At 35.2% G+C, this 21815-nt stretch overlaps 2 protein-coding genes across 2 annotated transcripts; both read right to left on the bottom strand.

Annotated features, from left to right (window-relative positions):
- Positions 1 to 6646: 6646 nt before the first annotated feature.
- Positions 6647 to 7967, bottom strand: LOC126740657 (procathepsin L-like). Its single transcript, XM_050446775.1, has 4 exons — positions 7936 to 7967; positions 7729 to 7810; positions 7338 to 7670; positions 6647 to 7272 (listed from the first exon to the last, which is right to left on the bottom strand). Exons 2-4 carry the CDS (start codon positions 7807 to 7809, stop codon positions 6721 to 6723), a joined length of 966 nt encoding a protein of 321 aa, XP_050302732.1. The 5' UTR covers position 7810; positions 7936 to 7967; the 3' UTR covers positions 6647 to 6720.
- A 485-nt stretch (positions 7968 to 8452) lies between these two features.
- On the bottom strand, positions 8453 to 9778 carry LOC126740656 (procathepsin L-like). The gene is made up of 4 exons (XM_050446774.1): positions 9742 to 9778; positions 9535 to 9616; positions 9144 to 9476; positions 8453 to 9078 (listed from the first exon to the last, which is right to left on the bottom strand). Exons 2-4 carry the CDS (start codon positions 9613 to 9615, stop codon positions 8527 to 8529), a joined length of 966 nt encoding a protein of 321 aa, XP_050302731.1. The 5' UTR covers position 9616; positions 9742 to 9778; the 3' UTR covers positions 8453 to 8526.
- Between the last annotated feature and the right edge of the window lie 12037 nt (positions 9779 to 21815).

Genomic DNA, 21815 nt, shown 5'->3' with positions numbered 1-21815 from the left:
TCTCTATGGCTACTGTCATTTTATTATTCAAACAATGATATATTTATTTTGCTCTCAAAAAGTTCAAGGCCAACTTGCCTAAATTTGAAAAAATTATTAATATCGCTATAACTTTGTTATTTTTAGGTTTAGGCTACTAGTATAAATAAACTTTTTTATTCACAAAATTATTATCTTTTGATTTATGTAAAAATATACAGGGAATTCCATTTAACAAAAGTACATTTTTCACATTTTCTCGAAAACGCGATGTTCAATTTTTTTTCTGTTTTCACCATTTTAATCAACAGAAAAAACCCTACTAGTTTGCTAATTTAACCGACCCTGTATCTTAAATATTAACAAAGATACCAATTGTGCCGACTTAATCGGAGGCACCCTGTATTGTGCTAGCGGAATATTTTCTAGCAGTTCAGGAATAACTTCCTCAAGGATTTCTAGGTATCTACGTGCTGTAAGACCTCCTTCAAAAATCCGATAAACTATTTTGCTGCCCAAAATAAAACAAGACACCCCAACTCCAAAACGTCCCTGTTGTGCCCTTTCGAACAATAAATGCTGATTTTCTGTTTTCCAATTCCTGGTATTGTGACGATTAAAAATGCCCGTACTTGAAAAAAAACATTCGTCTGACCAAATAACAGGTCTGCCGAACAAATCATTAGCTTCGATTTGTTGTAGATACCACCGGCAAAACAGTGCTCGACGCTCAGCATCGCCAGGATGCAACTGTTGCACAATACTAAATTTATACGGATGATACTTGTATTTTTTTAGGATCCTTTGAGCATTAGTTTTTGACACACCAATATCTTTCTCAATTTTTCTGCATAAGGGCGAAGGTGTTGCTTCAATATATCCCAAAACATCTATTTCTTTTCTTTCCCTATTCTCCTTGTTATAGGTTTTCGGACGCTGGCGAACAGAGGTTACGTGTTTAACTAAATTTGCTTTTAAGCGAGCAAATATCTCGATAAAGGGTTGTCGCCTCTCTGGATATCTAACAAACACAAACTTATAATCGTAATTTAAATTTTAGTACCCATTATCGCTTACTTACCTTTCAAAATATAACGCCGAAGCTTCTTCAGAATTTTCGTTACTACCAACATATCATATTTTTTTTAATTTTGATACGCTGTCATTTTTCAAAGAATTTATTAAATAAAGAAAAAAACAAATACTTACAATACAAATATTTGACTAAAAAACCGTAAAATATAAATATTTGACATTTAGTTGACTTTTGTTTTGTTATCAACAAGAGTCATGGCCTACTAATAAATGTATGTCCTTAATTTTAGAAAATTGTTATTTATTTGTATGTTTCTTAAAAAAAAGTGCATACCATTATATATTTTTAAAAAGGTAAAAAGAAGACAAATTTATTAGTGCATATATATACAGGGTGTTCCATTAAAAAAAACATAAATCTGGCTTGAATTGAATTGAATTGACGAAACAGTGGGCTGCCAAGGCAGTTGTGCATATAGGTCTCCTGATGGACCCATCATGCCCCACCGGGGGTTACCAGAGCCCAACGGCCTTAGAGAAACCAATAAGGCTCTCTGGTCTGAAGGACTTAAAGTCGCTCGGTACACTGAAAGTGTTACCCAAGTATTTGAACCTGGCGCGCGTGAGTGCTGGGCACTTCTCGACTACATGGTCAACGGTTTCATCCTCCTCACAGCACCATCGGCATTCCGGGTTGTCCGCAATACCGATAGTATGGAGATGGCTTCTTAAGTGCCAGTGACCAGTTAAAAGACCTGTCACTAGCCGAATTTCGCGTCTTTTTAGGCGTAGTAGATTTTTGGTGAGACAGGCAGAGGGCCCACCTATGTGCGCTTTGGCCTGTCTCATACCAGGGGACTCAGTCCATCTTCGGTGGGTCCACTTGTCCAGCAGACTCTTCATTGACGCGACCGCAACGCATTTGGCGATACCAACTATGGGTTCCGGCGCCATCGGCACATTCGCGGATCCCAGTCTGGCGAGAGAGTCCGCTTCCTCATTACCTGCATGGCCTGCGTGGCCAGGTATCCAGACGAGCTGGACCCTGCATCCAACCTGTACCAGTTTTTTCAGGACTTTTATGCACTCTAGTACAAGCTTGGAGCTTACCTTTGCGGCCGTGATAGCCTTAATGGCAGCTCTGCTGTCCGAGCATATTGATACAACTGTATTGCGGTGTCCGCTGCTTAGGATTTTCTGTCCGCATTTTAATACAGCGAATACTTCGGCCTGGAAGACAGTGGCGTGCTCCCCCAGCGAGTATGCCCTACTGGTATGTGGGATCCCACCAATAAGCCCTGATCCAGCTCTGGCTTATAACTCAAAAACAGTAAATAGTTAAAAAAATTATCTACGCCACTACATTCTACGGAAAAAATCTGTAAAACTCTTTTTTTTTACATATTTGATAAGTTAAAGAATAACCAAAATACAAGGGTGGTCTGAAAATGTCGAATTTTTAAGAATGGCCTATATCTTAAAAACTAAGAGGGCTTTGGAATTTTTGTTAACGGCGTGTTAGTAGCATACTGTCGCGAAAACCGCATCACGCTTACGTTAAAAATAACGGAGATACCCCGCAAAAGTACCCAAAATGGGACACCCTGTACTTGTTTTTTTTGCCTGAGAAGACTCCTCAAGTAATTGCTGGAATGAATTCTGATTTATATGCATTTAATAATATTGCTTGGCATCAAGTTATTGACGATAAATTCTAAAAAATCTCTCGTACTCATTTTTGGTAAAAAAATTACATAGAATTTGTAGCAACTACATTTTTTAATGTTATTACCATTAACAATTTACCCTTGCAAATTAAAGAAAGTGCAAGGAACTTATAATAGATAACGAGTTCATATTTTTCAAGCCTATTAGCAAGTGCCTTTAGAGAGTCTATATGAATTTAAAGTATTGTCTTCTCTGAGTTTAATTTTTTTGATGTTGTATATGGATCTTGCATGTCTATGCAGAAGGCTAGTCGTATACAAAAACTAAAAAACTTCCCTGTACGTTTAATATTTATCATTAGGAAGTATGATATATCATATAAATTATGCATTTATAGAGTCTGGCTGGCTTAATATGACTCCACGCAGATAAATTCACATTATGTCTTTTATTGTCATAAGATTATCCATGAATAATCTGCATCTTACCTTTAAAACAAAATCCGTTTGCGGACAGACGCTTACGATATGAATTTTAGATTTAAGGGCAAACTTACTATTTGAGCCCATGATTCAATCAATCATATGCTTTTTTGTCAAAAAATTACAAAATTTTGTAGACAAAGCTAATAAAAAAAAACATACAAAAACAAAACAAAACACACAAAATAAAAAAATAAAAATAAATATACAAACAAAATAGATACATGCAAAACTGTACAAAAACAATGTACCTGGTCAATATACATCATGATGTATAAAATGTCAATAAAAATAAACACAAGAGTCAATAACAGTAAATTAATTAAATACAGAATGAAAGTGCAATTCATTTACTAAAAAAAAAAACAAATATATTCTCTATTTTAAGATATAAAAAGAGCCAGTGTGTGTGTGATACCTAAAAAGTTATCCTAGAAAAAATCCTCCACTGCGTACAAGACTTTTTCCAGAAGTACGCTTTCAAAGTATTATGAAATCGAGGAAAAGAAGTAATTGATTTAATTTCCAAACGCAAATGATTATATATCTTTTTGGCTCTGTATAGAATAGAGCTTTTTACTAATTCGGACCAAGGGGTTTGCAGATAAAGATCATGCACTGCGTTGCGAAGTGAATAATTGTGAGATGGCCTACTTGGCATTTCTGACTTATGTTTGTGTACTAAGCAAATAGATTCCAATATCAATAGAGAGGGAAGAGTAAGTATCTTATATTTTTTGAAGATTTCTTGACAGTGAGCTCTCCTATTAAGTCCAAGCAGATACCAAACTGCTCTCTTTTGGAGTTTAAAGATGCGCTCAAATTGAGTCACACCGCATGTGCCCCACAATGGAAGAGCGTAACGTAGATGTGACTCAAAAAGGGCATAATAAACTGTTCTTGATGTTTGAAAACTTAATTCCCTGGAAACTGATCTTAAGGCAAAACATGCTGAACTTAATTTTTTATATAAGGCATCAATATGCAAGTCCCATTTTAGGAAGTAGTCAACATTAAGTCCCAAGAACTTCACAGATTCAACCACGTCCAAACTGGTGTTGTTAAGTACAAAGGGCTGAATAGTAGTTTTATATGATAAGACTTTAGTTTTTGAGACATTTAGGCACAGAAGATTAGAATCGCGCCACGATTTAATGGTAATTAAGTCATTAGAAATAGTAGCATGTAGTGCCCTAGCATCCGGATTGCTCCATGTAAAGCTAGTATCGTCAGCAAAAAGACAGATTTTGCCACTGATGTTAAGATTGGCCATGTCATTTATAAAGATCAGAAACAAAATAGAGCCCAGGACTGAGGTACCCCACATTCTATTGGTTTGTAAGAGGACTTCGTCGTATCAACCTTTACAAGCTGATTTCTGTAACTGAGACACGATTTAAACCACTCAAGGGGCGTTCCTCTGAACCCATAGTGATTCAATTCGTCAATTAAGATGTTATGGCTTATACAATCAAAAGCCTTGGAGAAATCACAAAAAATTGTTGCTGTTGAATGATTATTATTTATACTGGTGTAAAGACTATTAAAGAGAGAAAACATAGCATCATTTGTGCACTTGTTACTCAAGAATCCAAATTGGTGAGGAGTAAGAATTTTATATTTAAACAGAAACGATAAGAGCCTTTTTTTTAACCAATCGTTTAACGATCTTTGATAAAGTGGGAAGGAGTGCGATTGGGCGATAGTTTGAAGCTTGTTGTTTATCTCCTCCCTTATGCAAAGGAATAATTATTGCAGTCTTAAGGCAGGTAGGAAAGACTCCATTTTGGAATGACTTGTGAATTAAGTTTGTTAGATGAATTAAGGTGCAATTTGGCAGATTGGAAAATATTTTGAGAGTGAGCCCATCTGTACCAGATAATGATTTCTTTTTTATTTCATTTATTGTAGTTTGAAGCTCTGTTGATACAATGGGGGTAAAAAAGAAGCTGTGTAAATTTTCATTTGGGAGATATGAACGAGGATCATGAGAAGGTGTTATGGTAGCCATTAGATTTTTAGCTACATTAACAAAGTAGTGATTGAGGTCCTCAGGTAAAGTAGGGATAGTGCTAGATGAAGAAGTCTTATCTCTTAATTCATTTACAATAGATCATATTTCTGTGGCAGCATTACTTGATTCGATCATCTTTTTATTATAATAAATATCTTTTGCAGCTTTTATAGTCTTATGGTACATTTTTCTATAAAGCTTGACATAGTTATGAAAAAATACGTAAATCTGTAAATTTTTTCAGGTGTGATAATGAGCGCATGTTTTTTGCAGAAACACGTAAGCCTTTAGTGGTCCATGGCTTATGATGTTTAATACTGCCTTGTCTACGAACGTTTTCCTACTTAATTGTGATTAATTATCATTTTCTGTATGCAAAATGCTGTATGCGTTTTGTATTCAAAATACCATTTAGGAATCATATTTCTCCCTATTTAAATAACAGTTTTATTTTGAATATGAAAAATCGTAGAAAATGCCATATGTACACCTTTATTTATAATATTTTAAAAACTAGAGAGCAAAAAATTATTTACTATATTATTTACTATATTTAGTATATAATTTTCCCTTCATATGTATAATACTAGATTTATAAATTTATTTAGAGACCTACAGCATAGAAACACAAATTTTCGGAAATCTTTTGTTTTGTAACTTCTCAACTTTGGAATAGGCAATTGCCTGAGCATGTTAAACAATTTTCAATGGGAGTATTTAAAAAATATTTTCAAAATTATCTCCTTGAAAAACAGCAATTAAATGCTTAATTTAATTTTAAATAATTTGATATAAATACAATTAATGTATTAAAAACCATGAAAATGACTGTCTACATTTTTTTGTAGAGATTTGGTATCCGCTCGCCTCTATCTAAAATTTCTTTACAAGTAGCGCTTGTTTACATGCCACATTTTTCTTTGCGCCCCTTGCGCATCTACCTTCCTCCCTCTAGAGTGTCTTTTACTGTCGAAAAAAAAAACAAAAAATGTATTATCATAAATTTATATTAAGAAAAGTACTTATATTAGCCTGGTTAATAGTTATTATTATTCTTTCTTTTTTATTTATCATTCTTTTTTTAAAAAGGGCCTTGCTACACAATTTTGCACCTGTGTTAATGGTTTCACAATCGAGGCATGGTCCTATTTATCATAAAGGTTTATTTATTGTAAATTGATAATTATGTTTCTAATTTTAATGATAAATAATTTTATTTTAAATTTGAATTTAAATTTAAATGAACTCTTGGTGCCACCATTGAAATATCGCAAACTGGATTTCGAAGATGTATGTAGGATCTTAATATGGTTTAACATATTTGTTTCATTTTTTACGTACAATGTAGGGAGTCATTTTAATATTTATTTTTAACCTTATGTTGTCAGATTTTATTTTTATAATTTTTTTGTATGCTAATTTTTGGTATTTGAGTGCAGCTTTAGTTTAGTTTTAATTAATATATCGATTTTGTTTATAAACATTTATTAATATATGGGCAATATTTAGCTCAAAAAATATAACATTTTACTATAGGTTACTCTACAAATTAGGATAACATGGCTGGGAAGCTAATCCACACATATTTGACCCCATAACTATCTTCATGTAACCCTTAATTCCCCAATCAGTTCCATAAGAGTTTTTGAAAATCCAATACTTTTGTCCATTTTCCTCTCCATATCCTACTGCCAAGACGCCATGATTAACGCCCTTTTCACACTTTTCATCTTGAAAAATTCCACCAGAGTAATGCATTGCAAGGCTACCATTAAGGGATACTGAAACCGGACCAACAGTTGCTACAGCGTCTTGCAGACTAGATTCGTCATTGGGAACGGTATTTGTGTAGCTAGAAATTTGAAGAATTTTGTTTTTTTGTCTGCATTCCTTTTGTTCGCCTTCATATGGATATTCCGAAAAATAATCGATTCCATTGTCTACAACGTATTGTAATGCTTCTGAGGGTATTCCACCACTACAGCCATTGCAGTTATATCCATTATCAGGAGTGGCACAATCTATAAGATTTTGTTCGGATAATTGAAGAAGATTACCGGTTTTTTGGGCGTAGAGTCCTTCGAGGGTTCCAGCCTGTAAACATCAATAGTATTTTAATTATCTGAGTAAATTAACATAAAAATTAACATAAAACTTACAACACTAAAACTCCAGCAAGATCCACATTTGTATCCTTGATTTTGTACCTCTGTAACGATTCCGCTGTCCCTCCAGTCAATACTTTTAGGAAGTTGTTTTCCTGAGAGGATATGTACCTTTCCATCAGCAGTATTTGTTAAAGGTTTAGTCCTTAGGGTGTTTTCAAATTCCTCAAAAGTCCAATCTGACATGTGATTTGGCGCTTGAAACCAAGTTACTTCACCTCTTTCATATTTAGCATTGTGGTCTTCAATGGATTTAAGGTTGGATTTGAAGATTTCATAGCGGCGCTTCTCTTCAGCTTCAGTAGAGTATGACTTACCATGTTTTATCTAATTAGAGATTATAAGCATTAAAAATATAAGGTAGAAATTACCGAAAAATACTTGCCTTAAATTGATCCCATAACTCCTGGTTTGCATATACCACGACAGCAAAGCAGGCAACGAAAGCAAGATGTATCGACATCATTCTAAAAACAATTTAATTTCTTATTTAATTCATAAAATTAGCAACTAAAATAATTTTAACGCAATATTGTTAACTTAGTAGCATTTTAACAATAAATTTTATATCTGTTAACTATAAGAAAATCACCTTATTATCGACTGTTCTAACGGATATGTTTAAAGGTTTAGAAAATCAGAAATTTATATTAAGAAAAGTACTTATATTAGCCTGGTTAATAGTTATTATTATTCTTTCTTTTTTATTTATCATTCTTTTTTTAAAAAGGGCCTTGCTACACAATTTTGCACCTGTGTTAATGGTTTCACAATCGAGGCATGGTCCTATTTATCATAAAGGTTTATTTATTGTAAATTGATAATTATGTTTCTAATTTTAATGATAAATAATTTTATTTTAAATTTGAATTTAAATTTAAATGAACTCTTGGTGCCACCATTGAAATATCGCAAACTGGATTTCGAAGATGTATGTAGGATCTTAATATGGTTTAACATATTTGTTTCATTTTTTACGTACAATGTAGGGAGTCATTTTAATATTTATTTTTAACCTTATGTTGTCAGATTTTATTTTTATAATTTTTTTGTATGCTAATTTTTGGTATTTGAGTGCAGCTTTAGTTTAGTTTTAATTAATATATCGATTTTGTTTATAAACATTTATTAATATATGGGCAATATTTAGCTCAAAAAATATAACATTTTACTATAGGTTACTCTACAAATTAGGATAACATGGCTGGGAAGCTAATCCACACATATTTGACCCCATAACTATCTTCATGTAACCCTTAATTCCCCAATCAGTTCCATAAGAGTTTTTGAAAATCCAATACTTTTGTCCATTTTCCTCTCCATATCCTACTGCCAAGACGCCATGATTAACGCCCTTTTCACACTTTTCATCTTGAAAAATTCCACCAGAGTAATGCATTGCAAGGCTACCATTAAGGGATACTGAAACCGGACCAACAGTTGCTACAGCGTCTTGCAGACTAGATTCGTCATTGGGAACGGTATTTGTGTAGCTAGAAATTTGAAGAATTTTGTTTTTTTGTCTGCATTCCTTTTGTTCGCCTTCATATGGATATTCCGAAAAATAATCGATTCCATTGTCTACAACGTATTGTAATGCTTCTGAGGGTATTCCACCACTACAGCCATTGCAGTTATATCCATTATCAGGAGTGGCACAATCTATAAGATTTTGTTCGGATAATTGAAGAAGATTACCGGTTTTTTGGGCGTAGAGTCCTTCGAGGGTTCCAGCCTGTAAACATCAATAGTATTTTAATTATCTGAGTAAATTAACATAAAAATTAACATAAAACTTACAACACTAAAACTCCAGCAAGATCCACATTTGTATCCTTGATTTTGTACCTCTGTAACGATTCCGCTGTCCCTCCAGTCAATACTTTTAGGAAGTTGTTTTCCTGAGAGGATATGTACCTTTCCATCAGCAGTATTTGTTAAAGGTTTAGTCCTTAGGGTGTTTTCAAATTCCTCAAAAGTCCAATCTGACATGTGATTTGGCGCTTGAAACCAAGTTACTTCACCTCTTTCATATTTAGCATTGTGGTCTTCAATGGATTTAAGGTTGGATTTGAAGATTTCATAGCGGCGCTTCTCTTCAGCTTCAGTAGAGTATGACTTACCATGTTTTATCTAATTAGAGATTATAAGCATTAAAAATATAAGGTAGAAATTACCGAAAAATACTTGCCTTAAATTGATCCCATAACTCCTGGTTTGCATATACCACGACAGCAAAGCAGGCAACGAAAGCAAGATGTATCGACATCATTCTAAAAACAATTTAATTTCTTATTTAATTCATAAAATTAGCAACTAAAATAATTTTAACGCAATATTGTTAACTTAGTAGCATTTTAACAATAAATTTTATATCTGTTAACTATAAGAAAATCACCTTATTATCGACTGTTCTAACGGATATGTTTAAAGGTTTAGAAAATCAGAAATTTATATTAAGAAAATAATCTTATCTAAAGTTTTAATATTTAAAAATGATGAGACCTGAGTCTAATGAATAAAAAGTTTTAATCACTTTCACCTATATGTCATTGGTTTTAAACAAATATACTTACATACTTTTTTTTTGCTTATTTGTTTTTCTAGGATAAGAGGTCTACAGAAAAGTCACCTTCATTTAAACTTGAAATTTGTCAGCACTTCAGTTGGAGAAATTATAATATGTTGTTCTGAATTTGTATTAAAATTTTGGAATAAAATCTTAAATACAATTACTATAATAATAAAATAAGAATCGCTTAGCAATGATACTACATATTTAAGGAAAAATAATTGGCGAGGAAGAACCATTAAGCTCGACGAAGAGTGGTGTTAAGTTTATAATGGTCGCCTTGTGCTAGTTCCTCATCACTCAATTGATATATCTAATATAGGCGTCCATTATTTCTGAAATCTGGTAGTTTCCATTTTTTCCTTGTGATATTGGTTTTTTTTTATTATTTGAATTTAAGTCAATTAGTATTATCGCGGCAATCCCAAAGGAGGCATTTTTGGAGAATTTAATTACGAAGTATAGATACCGTGATAGTTACCGTGTTTTGCCAACTCATCAATCTAGTTTTATATTAAGATAATGGATTTTGACTTGCAAACTCTTTTGTTCTTGTTAAACTATTCCATGGGATTAGATAGATTTATTATTTAAGAAAGAATTATAATATTTAGACATCTGAACTTTGCATAAGTATTACCTAAAAGTTATTTGACGGGGCGAACTAAATCAGTAAGGATAAATGGAAGTTTATCACCTTCTTTGTCTTACATACGCTTTTAACAACACACTTTTCTTTTAATATCTTATAGCTTTCTTATTACTTACTTTCATATTAATAAAGAAAATTGACCTAATAATTGTAATACAAATTAAATTGGTAAATATTGAAAGGCCTTGTGATCTGAAAACCCGTACCACTCACAATCTGTAGAAGTGAATAATTTATTAGTAACAATAATGTGTCGTCATATAATAATAATAATAATATTAATAATAATAATAATAATAATAATAATAATAATAATAATAATAATAATAATAATAATAATAATAATAATAATAATAATAATAAGAAGAAGAAGAAGAAGAAGAACTACCAAGAAGGCGCATGAAATGGACTACGTCTATTAATGAAACCATAATGCGAATCTTCTACAGAATCACCAACAATGAAAGGGAGATGGTCGGATATCAGCAACTTTACGCCAAATTCTGCGAGAGATATCCAGAACTAAATGTGACCGAACAGCGCGTTGCAGACCAGTACCGTGTAATTCTAAGGAACAACCTTATCCCAGAAACTCGATTAGCAACCATTAGACGAGAAGTGGAACTTGAACTGAATAATAACCCTGCTTCACCAGAAATACCAAACGCGGAAGCACAAGCTGAACACCAGCTACTTGAACCAATTGAACAACTAATGCTCACTGAAATCCGTGACAATAATATGCAAAATGTTGAAGAGGTTCTTGAAAAACTGCAGGCAGAATTCAGAAGGGCATTGATGGAGTTCGATGGAACAAAGCCGCTGCTTAGACCCCCAATACCAAAAGTGAACTCTTCACGTAGCTTGGCAACAGCTCTGGAAACGTTGAACAACAATATTTTACCAGAACACCTACAGGAAACTGGCAGTTTAGAACAGTTGCACCTGCTGATCTACTGTGCAGCAACATTTGTCACCAGAACTCTGGGTGTCAAGCCTAATGCTAAGCGTGGTAAAAACAACAGGTATCAAGCGAACCACCACCATTGGCAAGAAGGTTGCAGATCAGGATAGACTTCATTCGGAAAGATATAGGGCAGCTCATCGCATTTATCGGAGGAGTGCGAACATCTAAGACACGAAAGAACGTAATAGCAATCATGAGTCGTTACCAGCATCATGGCCAATATAACCCAGAAAATCGAACACCTGAAGAATGTTTGGATACACTGAAACAAAAATTATCGGTATATGCAGGACGGTTTAAAAGATATAAATCCAGCAATAGCAGAAAGCAGGACAACGCGCTTTTCCTACGCTCGGAGAAATCTTTTTATAGAAAACTTAAGTTTTCAACCAGTCCTTGCGAAAATAACTATCCAACCAGCGATGAATTTTAAACATTCTGGAGTAGTCAATTAACAACGACGACACCATGTAATAACCAGCCAAGTTGGATAGATGAAGAGCGACAAAAGTCTCAACTTTTCGAGCAAATGCATTATCAGCCATTTACCGTTGAAGAGGTCTCCACTATAATTAGAGGCCTTCACAACTTGAAAGCCCCTGGTCCAGACCACGTACATAATTATTGGATCAAAAAGCTGTGGTCAACCCACAAACAACTGACCACACTAATAAATGATCTGCTGATGGAACCGAACAAACTTCCAACGTTCCTCACTCAGGGATCAACTTTTCTGCTATCAAAAGATCCACAGAATACACAAGATCCAGCGAAATATCGGCCAATAACATGTTTACCAACACTGTATAAGCTGGTAACCGCGTGTCTTACAGAGCGCATACACCAACATTGCGAGGACAACAACATTATTGCTGTTCAACAGAAGGGATGTGCTAGGGGAGACATGGGCTATAAGGAGCAATTGACCATCGACTCCGTAATTTGCAACCAGGCCTATAGTAATAAGAGAAATCTCTACACCGCCTATGTCGATTACAAGAAGGCCTTTGATTCTATCCCACATGAATGGCTTATTAATGTCCTTAGGATATATAAAATAGATGAACGCATTGTGACTCTACTGGAGAGCACAATGGCGATATGGAGAACAACTATGCATCTACAACTTTCTACTGGAGAGAGTATTAAGACAAACACAATACCGATCCGTAAGGGTATATTCCAGGGCGACTCTCTGAGTCCACTTTGGTTCTGTCTAGCCATGAATCCTCTATCATCTCGACTCAATTCCACCTCTTACGGCTTTGCTATTAAGAAGAATAGTAGGGAAATCGCAAGAGCAAATCATTTGCTCTATATGGACGATCTAAAGCTAATGGGTGCCACCAGTAATTAACTGGATCAGATGCTTAATATGGTGGAGGAATTCTCTGCTGATATCGGAATGAGGTTTGGGCTGGATAAGTGTCGTATTAACAACATTGTACGAAGAAAGATGCAGCCGGGATCCTTCGAGATGCAGGATGGCCAAACTATAGATGCCATGGAAGAGGGTGATACATACAAATACCTGGAAATGGTGCAGGCAGCGCGAATAGACCACCGAACAATGAAAGGTAAACTCACTGCTGAGTTTACAACAAGAGCAAAGCACATAGTGAAAACGAGCCTCAACAGTAAGAATCTATTTAAGGCGTTGAATACGTATGCCTGTACAGCACTAATATATTCCTTTGGAATTGTGGGATGGAGCAAGACGGACTCGAAGTGCCACAGAAAGAACTACGCTACCAAGACATCAGGGAGGTAGAAGATTGGCAGATATTGGCAAACAGTTAGACCGACAAATTTCAGTTCTGAGAAATTTCTTTCATGAAAAGGCTAGATCGTCCGCTCTGCACCGTGCTATATGCGAGGTCGATGACTCTACACCTCTAAAACTGAAGAATCGCGAAATCGAAAGTCACCACGTCACTGATGAAGAAAAGCATCGTTCATTGGCACAAAAACCACTGCACGGGAGACACGTCAACGAGGTTACGTCGAACTACTGGCTAACTTCGGGACAACTGTTTCCCGAAACGGAAGGTTTCCTCTTGGCCATACAAGACCAAGTTATTCCAACTAGAAACTACTTGAAGTGCATTATTTCGGATCCCTCAGTACAGAGCGAATGTCAATATGGATGCCAAGTGACAGAATCCATCCAACACATAACGGGAGGATGTCAAACGTTTGCCCAAACTGAGTATAAGGCACGTCATGACTGCGTGGGAAAAATACGGCACCAAGAACTTGCAGTTAAACTGAACCTCTTGAGGACGGACAAAGTTCCATATTACAATTATACTCCAGAGCTAGTTCTTGAAAATAACGAGTATAAATTGTACTCGGACCAAACTGTTCTCACCAACCAAAGAACTGTCAATAATAGACCAGATCTTATCCTGGTGGATAAGCGACTAAGGAGAACCACGCTGATTGACGTTGCTATACCTAATAACAATAACCTCCAAGGAAAATACAACGAAAAGATCATCAAATATCGAGATCTTGAAGGGCAAATTAGACGGCAATGGGAGATGGAGCATGTTCAAACAATTCCGATAATAATCTCGTCAACTGGACTTATACCAAAAACCCTTGTAGAGAACCTCAAACAACTGGGACTAAGTGAGCACCACTACAAAAACATGCAAAAAGCGGTGCTACTGGGGACAGCACGGGTCGTCAGAAAGTTCATGGTTACAGAAGACCGAACATTATCCAGGGCCCGACAACCGACAATAATAATAATAATAATAATAATAATAATAATAATAATAATAATAATAATAATAATAATAATAATAATAATAATAATAATAATAATAATAATAATGAGGTCCAGAGGGGTAGTAAAGCGACTTTTATAGCCTCTTCTACCCAATTCCTAATAGCACCTCCAAGCTGGTGGGCCCTGGAAACTTTCCCGGAGCCTGAGCCCGGGTAACCCAACCCGGTGGATGGCAAAGGGTGAGGCTGACACGATAGGGAGAACACCGTGTTTCAGGCTAACCCCCTGCTACACGTGAAATATGGTTCCAAGAACACAGAACACGGCGCGGGAACCCTACGCTCGACCAACCCATTGACGACCCCGCTACGAACAATCGACCTACCTCACTTCGTGACATCACATCACTCTCGTGAGCACCAAAGAACATGTCGCTCAACCTGATAACCGTGTTTTGTTGACAGATCAGCCACTAACCACCAAAGCAGGAAAACCCTGGCAGCGTATGCAGTAGACTGACCAACTGAACACAGATCTCATGCGCTGCTACTAAAAAGTCACCGAAGGAGATTTCTGTAGGAATAAGAGGCCTCCCATCCTATTGAGCCTCGAGAAGATCATAATATTCAAGCAGCAATACCAGCAGGAGGCGCGCAACCAGATCCAGATACTCCACCATCACCGGATCGAATAGTACACAACCAAGACTCCGGTGATAATACTCAGTTGGAGAAGGTAAGGAGTTATTTCATTGGGGCTTTGATAGAATTTTCAGGTATGGACCCTACAAAGCGACCAGTTATTCCTAAGCAAAAATGCAGCAGGCAATTTGCTATCATGGTAAACTTATTAAATACGACAATCCTTCCACAATATCTGGAAGAACATTACACCTTTAATGAGCTGCATACTGCTCTGTATGCAGCAGCTGTAACCGCTATCAGAATGACTAAATCGGACGTCCGAAACCACTCGGATACAAACAACACAACAGAACATGTCCGACCTTGGGAAAGGCGACTAAACAACAAAATAACCAAACTTAGAAAAGATATTGGCCAACTGACCGCCTACATTCAAGGACAAAGAAACAGTAAGTTAACCAAGCAAGTGTTGTGCGGCAAAACAAAATCAATCATAATATAGCAGAAGTTTTAGACACTCTGAAACAAAAACTAAGCGTTGCTGCACAACGACTTTGTAGATATAAAGAATCTAACCGTAGAAAAACATCCAATAGGCTGTTTCAGAACAACGAGAAACAGTTTTATCGGAGGCTTAGAAATGTCACCAATAACAACAGCGGTAAACCACCATCTAAACGACAAGTCAGGGAGTTTTGGGAGTCAATCTGGTCCGTACCTACAACTCATAATATCGAAGCACCCTGGATACAAAAAGAGATTGACAGAATGAAAGAACTAGGACCAATGGACGAGCCGATAATATCTCCTGAGCTGTTGAGGCAGATAGTGGAGAAAGCAGCTGGTAACGACTGATTTCATAACTTTTGGTACAAACGGTTTAAATGCACTCATACATATTTAGCTCGTCATTTCAACAGATTTTTGCAGGAACCAACCACAATACCAACTTACATTGCGCAAGGACTAACATATTTGCTGCCAAAAGGTAACGATAGCTAAAATCCTGCAAAATATAGGCCCATCACCCACCTGCCTACAATTTATAAACTGCTTAGAGCATGCATTGCAAAAATAATTTATAAGCACTACGAAGACCACGGAATTATCGCTCTAGAACAAAAGGGCTGCATTAAGAGGTCTCAAGGATGTAAAGAACAGTTACTTATAGATACTGTTATTATGGAACAAGCAATACAGAAGCAGAGAAACTTATACACCGCCTTTATAGATTACCGTAAGGCTTTCGATACCGTTCTACACACTTGGCTGCTTAAGATTTATAAAGTCGCTCCACCGCTTATCAATTTATTAAACCATATGATGGGTTTCTGGACCACACAGTTAAATCTTAACTGCAGAAATAAAACTTTAGCGATTGAGCGTATTAAAATACAACAAGGCCTTTTCCAGGGAGATTCCCTGAGTCCCATCTGGTTTTGTCTGTCACTAAATCCCCTCTTCCATATGCTTAATCAAAGTCAACATGGATTTAACGTTAAAAATAACAGGGAAAACCTATATAATATTACACATCTAATGTACATGGATGATATCAAAGTAAAACAACTATCAAACGTAAACACAACACCAACAACTTTGAATTACAAGATGGTAGTCTCATTCGGGCTATGGAAGAAGGGGAAACTAAGTACTTGGGCGTACATCAGTCAGCCCATACAGAGCACAAGAAAATGAACCAGAACCTCCAAAAATGAATATATCAATCGTTTTTCCAAAAGCAAATTTTAAAAACTACACTGAATGGTAATTGCGTTTTATTTGCATAAGATTGGACATGAGAATTCTTGGTAGCCTGGAATATTTCAAAAGTATAGACAAGGAAAAGCAAGGGATCGAAAATTGATCCCTGTGGAACCCCCGAGACAACATCCCCTGGTACAAAAAAGCATTATTTATCCTAACTTTTTCCTGCCTATTTGACAAATAACTTTTAAAAAAGCTGCAAGAGCAGAGATTGAAATCCAGATATTGCAACTTAGCACACAGCAGATCATGGTTAAGGACATCAAATGCCTTGGAGTGGTTAAGGGACACTGATATAACACTAATATTTTTATCCCGAGATCGGATGTTATCAATTAGATTTAGTAAGTCCGTTGAAGTTCTGTGTCCCGCTCTAAAGCCAGATTGATGCAATGGGAGAAGTTTATTGTCCTTAAGGTACTTTAATACCTGAGAATGAACAGCCCTCTTAACGACCTTTGATACAATAAGTAATAAACTAATTGGTCTAAGATCTTCAACACGAGATAGATTCCGAACTTTGGGTACTGGACATTATTGAAGTCTTCCAGAGTGCCAGGAAATACCTATATTCCAAGCAGAGATTTATGATGTGAGCTAGATGGTTAATAACCAAAGACTCATCTTTAGCATCTGCAATGAAATATTATCACCTCCTGCAGCATCTGATGTTATCAAAATGCAACTTGTTGCAATTTACCGGCTACCCTTTACATACTCTGGATTTTTTTGCAATTATTGATCCAGATTCTCAAAGAAATTGCTAACATTACTATTATTTATGGTTTGTAGGGGATATTAGTATTAATCTTTTTAAAGATTCAATCATGAATAATAAAATTCTTATAAAAACCATAAAATTATCCTCATAAAATTCTACATAAACTGCATCTAATTTTTTTTTCAAAATCCTGATTTAACCTCAAAAATGTGTGAAATGTATTTTATCTACATTTAAATAATGCAACTCCTTAAAAAATTATGAAATGATAATGAAATACTGGAAACATTTACTATTCTATGAATAGGTTCAAAGTGTGTTCTCGGCCGTTTTGAAGAGTTTCAGGTGAAATACTTCTACACTCCTGTACATTTTTTTGGTATAATTGTTGAATTGAATCTGGTTGAGTTTTAAATACAACGGAAGTGTATATATATACATAAGAAAAAATCCAGCGGTGTAAGATCTGACGACCTAGGTGGCTATTGCATGGGTCCCTTCCTACCAATTCACTGCTCTGGGTAATGATTATCCAACTATTTTCTTACTGGCCGTACATAATGCGGAGGCGCTCCGTCCTGTTAGAAGTTCAGCAAATGTTCATCTAGAGCAAGATTTCCATTGGCGTCCCTTATATTTTCCACCTCATGAACTATAAGAGGTTCTATAGTTGTGTCTAACATTTCTGCATAAATTTAAACATTTACAGTTTCATTGATTAAGAGGGCACCGATAATGCTATTGCCCAATTTACTTGCTCAAACATTTAATTTTCGAGGATACTGCGTATGTTTCTCTCGAATAATATGAGGATTAAAGTCGCTCGCAATAACGACAGGTTTGTTTGTTGACTTTGCCATTTACGTGAAAGGTGCATTCATCACTAAAACATATATTATTTATTAATGTGGGCTGATTAATAATCTTGTTCGTCATAATTTTGCAAAACTCAATACGTCAGGCTGGGTCATCATCCACTAAATATTCTTGAATAATTAGGAGTTTGTATGGATGAAATTTTTGAGGATTCAATACTTTCCTGACTGATTCACGCGATAGTTTAGTTTAATCTGCAGTTTTACGAAGGGACGTAGTAGGAGTTCTAGCAGCTTCACCAAGAACCTTAATCTGAGCGGCCTCATTGAGCAGTCATGGCTCATTCCTTTTCTTATTGCCAATAGATCCTGTTTCTTCAAATTTAGCTACCAACTGACAGATGTATTTGTGTCTACCATTTCTTGCATGATGTTTTTCGTTGAATAAAGCTGCCGCTCTTGCAAAGCAACGATTTTGAGCTCCAGAAATAAAAATCATTTCAACGCGTTAAGGTATTAAATATTTTACTTAATAGACTTGTCGACCTTATTCTATACTATCTATGAATATTTTTTTAATACAGGGCGTTTGGAAGATAAGTAGCCAAACGGAAATGATAAATAGGTGAGGTTACTGGCTATTTAAAACGCATAGTATTTTTTGGTTTTTCCTCAAATTTAAGGAGTAATATATTTTTTCCTTTTTTTATTAGATTTTCTCCGTTTTTTTACTTTAGCCTTCAATTTTTTTTTAATTTTTGGCCAAAATGGCGCACAATTAATTTTATTTTAAAGACTAATGTTGTCTCATTCAGATTTAGGTAATAACTGAAAAAAATATTTAAAGAGAAACTAATGGTGAAGTAACAAACTTCCTCAAATCAATAGAAAAAAAATGTTACGTTAACTTTACAATGGAAAAAAGTTGGAGGGTTTTAAAATGTGTTAAAAAACTTCTCTAGTTAATAGTCTTTCTAACGATATGCCACATTTAACAAAAATAAGTAGGTAACTTACGAAAAACAAATAGGTTTTTCTTTAAGGACGCGTGAACCAATTTCTTGAAAGCAACCTTATTGAGCAGGTATAAACTTATGCCTCTTTCTAACACAGCTAAACCTGTTCATTCAGTTTTGCTATCTCCTGCTACATATGGACGTGGATAACCGCGATTTCTTGAAAAACATACTGTGGACAGTATGTTCCATGAATCCATGTTTCCTAGTTTTCAAGGGAAAGAATTACCAACTTTCATAATTTGCATTATTGAGCCCCAAAAGAAGAAAACCCAAAAATGAAGAAAGTCGTGTCCTTTCAAATGAAATTCTCAGTAAAGGATTGGGCAGGCCTAATCGGTAATACCCTTATTGGTCCACATTATTTACCAGATAATTTGATAAGGGATAATTATCTAGATTTTTTATTAAATGATCTGCGCGAACTCTTGAACGGGGTTCTAAATTTTCTCAATGAAGAACAAATGACGTTCCAACACGATGGGTGCACAGTAGGGTGGAGCGAATTTTCAATTTCTGGAATTTTAATTATCCTGTATGCTTAATAGGTGCCTATTGTAGTCGTTAGTAAGCCAAAAAAAACTGAACGTCAGAAAACAACTTCTTCGGCTGCCGAAAGTGCCTTAAAATTTCGGAAAATATTATGTTTTTTATTTTTTAGCGAATTTTTTATTTCTTAAAATTTAACCACCCTGTATGTTTAAAAGGTGCCTATTGTACTCTCAAGTGAGCCAAAAAAAACTAAACGTCCAAAAACAATATCTTCGGCTGCCAAAACCTCCTCAAAATTTCGATAATTAAAGATAGAATCCCATCTATCTTTAATTATCAGAGGGAGCCATTGGTAAGACCCTTGAATCGTGTGAAAATTTACCAGTCGTACAGTTTGAAAAAAATTGAAACAATTTTACCATTAGTTGATTTAGAAACCGTAAGTACCGATGCAAAGTATTTATATGAGATGTCAAGGAATCTCTACTGGAGTTTTAAAAGACGATTGGGCTCTAAAAGCGCCAGGGAAAATGTCACACTCTAGATGGCTTACCACAGCCTATAGAGTCCTAAGGTTATATGTTGCTACAAATGAGCCCTCTCAAAACCTTAAAATATTAACAGAGTTTACAGTAAAAATGTATGCTGTATGCTGGTTTCAAATTAAATGCCATTGGTCTTGTAAGGATGGTGCTAGGCACTTGTTTAGCATTATAAATAAATCTCGTTACCTCCCTGAAGAAATAAAAAAAGGTATTGATCCCATAATTGAGAGAAATGGATTTTTTGCGCACCCAGAAAATATTTTATTAGCCATGTTAGGAGATGATAGAAAACATATTCGAGAGTTAGCTTTAAGAAGGATTTTAAAATGCAGATCAACCGCAAAAACCGAGGATGTTAGAATATTTCGCGACTTAATTGACTGGCAAAATGTTGTTATAAGCGAGCCCCCATTAACAATGGAAATTTAGAACGAAGAACTAACTAACATGATTTCTTTGGTTCCTGATGAAATAGGGTTATTAAAATTCCCTTGTCATTTACAGGCAGTTGAACGAGCAACTTAGTTAGGAGCGATTGAAGTACAAATAGAGGTGGAGGGGTAATATTTTATCTTAGGGATTGTATTAATTTTGAAGTTGTTGATAGTATAAGTAAAAATCATGCAGAACAGTTATAGATAAAATACAAAATTAAACATAATGTGTATATTTGTGGAGTTTGTATTTGAGGCCTCCTGGTAATAATCATAATAATTTTCTTGATGAGTTTGAGGAAAATGTTTCTATGTTGTTAACAAAATGTGATAATTTTATATGTATCGGGGATTTTAATGCAAATATAGCAAGCCTATCCAACGATGTAAAGGGTTTCTCATCCATTTTACATTCCTTAAGCCTAAAGCAAATGGTCGAACAGCCTACCTACCATGGACCCTAGAGACAGACTCTGTTGGATTTGGTTATATGTTCAGGAGATAATTTAAACTGTTCGTTAAATGTTGATCAAAACTCTAACTTTTCCGATAATTTTTTTGTAAAATGTGAATTAGATGCTGATTATAAAAAGTTTAAGCCATATTTTTATACGTACAGAGATTTTAAAAATTTTAGTAAGCCAGAGTTTCTTGATAAACTACATACTATTCCGTTTGATACAATTTATTATTTACCGGATATTAACTCGAAAGTACACGCATTACCACGATTTTAATTGAAATTTTTTATGCTTATGCCCCAAAAAGGACGGCTCGTATTACAAAAAAGAAAAGCCCATGGATTACCCATAATATAAAATTTTTAATGTCACTTCAAGATAAATGTTTAACCAAATGTAAAAAAAATAAAACTGCCGAAAATTGGGAGGCTTGTAGGCAACTGAGGAATTACGTTTTTGATACAAATAAACGGGAACAAAAGGCTTTCTTTAAGAGTCAGATTAGACGAAATGGTTCTAAAGAAAACTGGAAACTTATAAGGGATCTTAATGTTTATGATAAATCTAAAAAGGTAGTTCCTATCGATCGTTGGTCAGTAAATGACATTAATAATTATTTTGTTAATATACCACAAATTAACCCAGACCC

This window comes from Anthonomus grandis, chromosome 9, assembly GCF_022605725.1.
Source record: "Anthonomus grandis grandis chromosome 9, icAntGran1.3, whole genome shotgun sequence".
In the NCBI taxonomy this organism is placed as follows: Eukaryota; Metazoa; Arthropoda; class Insecta; order Coleoptera; family Curculionidae; genus Anthonomus; species Anthonomus grandis.
This window is presented reverse-complemented; position numbering and strand designations above follow the sequence as displayed.